The 2,906-nt window shown below is 35.7% G+C and overlaps 1 protein-coding gene across 1 annotated transcript; it reads left to right on the forward strand.

Moving 5' to 3' along the window:
* Window positions 1-380: 380 nt before the first annotated feature.
* Window positions 381-2,337, forward strand: LOC132749670 (uncharacterized). Its single transcript, XM_060739529.1, has 3 exons — window positions 381-587; window positions 793-980; window positions 1,212-2,337. The coding sequence occupies exons 1-3, from the start codon at window positions 441-443 to the stop codon at window positions 2,335-2,337; spliced, it is 1,461 nt and encodes a 486-aa protein (XP_060595512.1). The 5' UTR covers window positions 381-440.
* The last annotated feature ends 569 nt before the right edge of the window (window positions 2,338-2,906 follow it).

Genomic DNA, 2,906 nt, shown 5'->3' on the forward strand with positions numbered 1-2,906 from the left:
TTTTTCATTCTCGGTGTGTTATTAATGTTTAAGGCTTAATTGAGTTTGGCTTATCATTTTAAGTGATGTTCAACAAAAACAATCAGCATATAAGGATTAGGTCATGGGAGATTTTTTGATTATACAGTAATTGGGAATGCATTTTTTATTCAACGTTCCAAGTTACAACATTTACCTATACGATAACGTCGTCATCGAAACGTCCAGAAATCGGCGCTATGAGGGGTCACCAGATAAGTATTAAATTAGTAAAACATAAGTTTGCGATATTTTTCAGAACTGGAAAAAACTTTTAAAAAAATGGCACAGGTGGATGGCGGATAGACAATCACGACATTCACATTCTTTGTCGCCATGTAGAGAATGAACAGCCTATAGTCCAATATCACGAGTCGGCCATTTTGGATCGAAAGCGAGGCTCTTAACGCAAACAGAAAAATATGGCGTCGTATCACTGCTGCGTTCCAAAGTGTACAAATGATTCAAGATATAATAAAAGTCATTCATTTCATAGCTTTCCTAGTGATATAAGTAGAAAGAAGTTATGGTTGGTGAAAATCCGACGTGATGAGGGAGCATTTTTCCAGGTATTTATCTAAAATACCGTAAATTCGGTTTTTAACTGTACGTGTTTCGGATATTTTTAGATTCGGATAGTTAAATTATTATCAATATGTACATTGTAAAAATAAAGTGTACTGTAACAATCATGCTCGGTTTTGAGATTTAATAATCTTTTAAGACATTAGTAATATTTATATTCAATTATTTATATTTTATTTTCATTTGTAGGTAAAACCACACACCAAGGTTTGCTCAGCTCATTTTACGGACACTGATTTCGTCAGAACATTGACAGGAATCAGATGCCTCAGCAAGACAGCATTTCCGTCGGTATTTGATTGGAGTTTTGAGACACCTTCACGGAAGCCCCCAACTCCACGGTTAAATTCACCAAAGAGAAAGAGACTGACTCTAGAGTAAGTTTTTATAAAGTACTGTGCCGACAATTAGATTATGGATCTAGCTTATACTTTTTATAAAGATATTCCTTTATTATGCCAATTGTGTTAATGAATTAGGTAATAAACCTCACTAAATATCATATGCAGATCATCTAATTGGTCTTCACTGGTCGGATAGATAGAAACAATTGCTAGCAACATGCTAATTTTTTTTTTGCTAATTTGTATAATTTTCTTTTACTTCAGAGATGATAAAGAGTGCAACACTGATGAATCTCAACCCCAAATAATGACTCCGCAGCCAGTATTTCATGACTACCTAGGACCTGAAAGGGAAATGTCATCTGAAGAGAAATTAAAAGCTGCCTCAGAACACATCGATGAGCTAGAACATCTGGTTGAAAGGTTAACTATTGGCAGGTTTGGTCTGCAACGTTTTGCAACTGACCCAAAGTCAACTGACCCAAAGTCTCTACAGTTTTACACAGGCTTCAGCTCATACACACTCCTTCTTAATGTGTACAACTTGCTTCGGCCAACAGCAGAGAAAATGACTAGATGGTCTCAGATTCAGAGGAAACGAATGGGATATTCCCAAGAAATAAACACTGACATATCTTTCCGGTCAGAAAGCACACCACTTATTGACCAATTCTTCATGTTTCTGGTTAAAATAAGACTAGGACTTTTTCAACAGGACATAGCTTGTCGATTTAATGTGTCACAATCAACTGTAAGCCGAATAATCATTACTTGGGCAAATTTTATGTATTTTCAGCTAGGTTCAATTCCCATATGGCCATCTCGTGAAAAAGTTAATAAGTTTATGCCAGATTGTTTTAAGGAACTTTACCCCTCAACTCGTGTCATTTTAGATTGTACAGAAGTTAAAATACAAACACCATCTGCATTGAGCTTGAATTCCGAGTTTTACTCGCATTACAAGGGGACAACAACATTAAAGGGTCTCATAGGCATTTCACCATCCGGTTGTGTTACCTTTGTGTCTTCCTTATTTGCTGGCTCAATATCAGACCAAAATATAACAAGGCAATCTGGAATCCTTCCGCTAATTGAACCTGGTGACAGTGTGATGGCAGATAAGGGTTTTCTAATCGAGCAAATGTTAGCAGAAAGACAGGCCAGACTTAATATTCCTCCATTTTTAACTAAAAGAGACCAGTTCACTAAAGAGGAAGTTGAAGAGACACAGGAAATTGCCAGACTTCGGATCCATGTGGAACGCGCCATTCGACGTATAAAAGAATACCACATTTTTGACTCTGTTCTTCCTGTTGCTATTACTGGATCAGCATTACAACTGTGGACTGTATGTTGTTTATTAACACTGTTCAAAGGACCATTATTTTAAAACAGAAAGTACAATTGATACTCTTAAGACTTTTATTAACTTGGTGCATATAATTCTGCCATTATCATATAGACACCAACATTATCATCAGTAAAAATAAAATGAATAGGTTTCAATACATATTTTCATGTTAACAAGAGCCATCAAGTCATTGAAGTGGAAGTGTTTAAGTTCACTAGAACTCCGCGAGTTGGATGTGTCGCCTTGTGAACAATGTAGTTTAGGAGAAATGGCCAGGACAAAAATGAAATATGAAAAATAACAAAGGGCAATAACTAAAAAAATAATAAGTGCAGAGCAGCAGTTTCTGTACACTGCACTTCTTATCAATAAGATCTATCATTCTATGATGTTTCAAGTCCATAGCTTTCATACTTGAGGAGAAATGACCAGGACAAAAATAAAGTAAGAAAATCAACAAAGGGCAATAACTCAAAATTAAGAAATGCAGAGTATCTGTTTTTTTGCACTGACCTTCTTCTTAATGAGATCTATCATCCTATGAAGTTTCAAGTCCATAACTTTTATACTTTCGGAGAAATGGCCTGGACAAAAATTAAGTATGAAAA

This window comes from Ruditapes philippinarum, unplaced genomic scaffold (genome assembly GCF_026571515.1).
Source record: "Ruditapes philippinarum isolate M1 unplaced genomic scaffold, ASM2657151v2 ctg985_1_1_1_1, whole genome shotgun sequence".
Classification (NCBI taxonomy): domain Eukaryota; kingdom Metazoa; phylum Mollusca; class Bivalvia; order Venerida; family Veneridae; genus Ruditapes; species Ruditapes philippinarum.

Excerpts from the sequence above, each read along its gene's own strand:
- LOC132749670 (XM_060739529.1), top strand. The coding sequence starts at position 441 with ATGGCGTCGTATCACTGCTGCGTTCCAAAGTGTACAAATGATTCAAGA. Across the intron at positions 588-792 it reads ATGAGGGAGCATTTTTCCAG|GTAAAACCACACACCAAGGT; the intron begins GTATTTATCTAA and ends TTTCATTTGTAG. Across the intron at positions 981-1,211 it reads AGAAAGAGACTGACTCTAGA|AGATGATAAAGAGTGCAACA; the intron begins GTAAGTTTTTAT and ends CTTTTACTTCAG.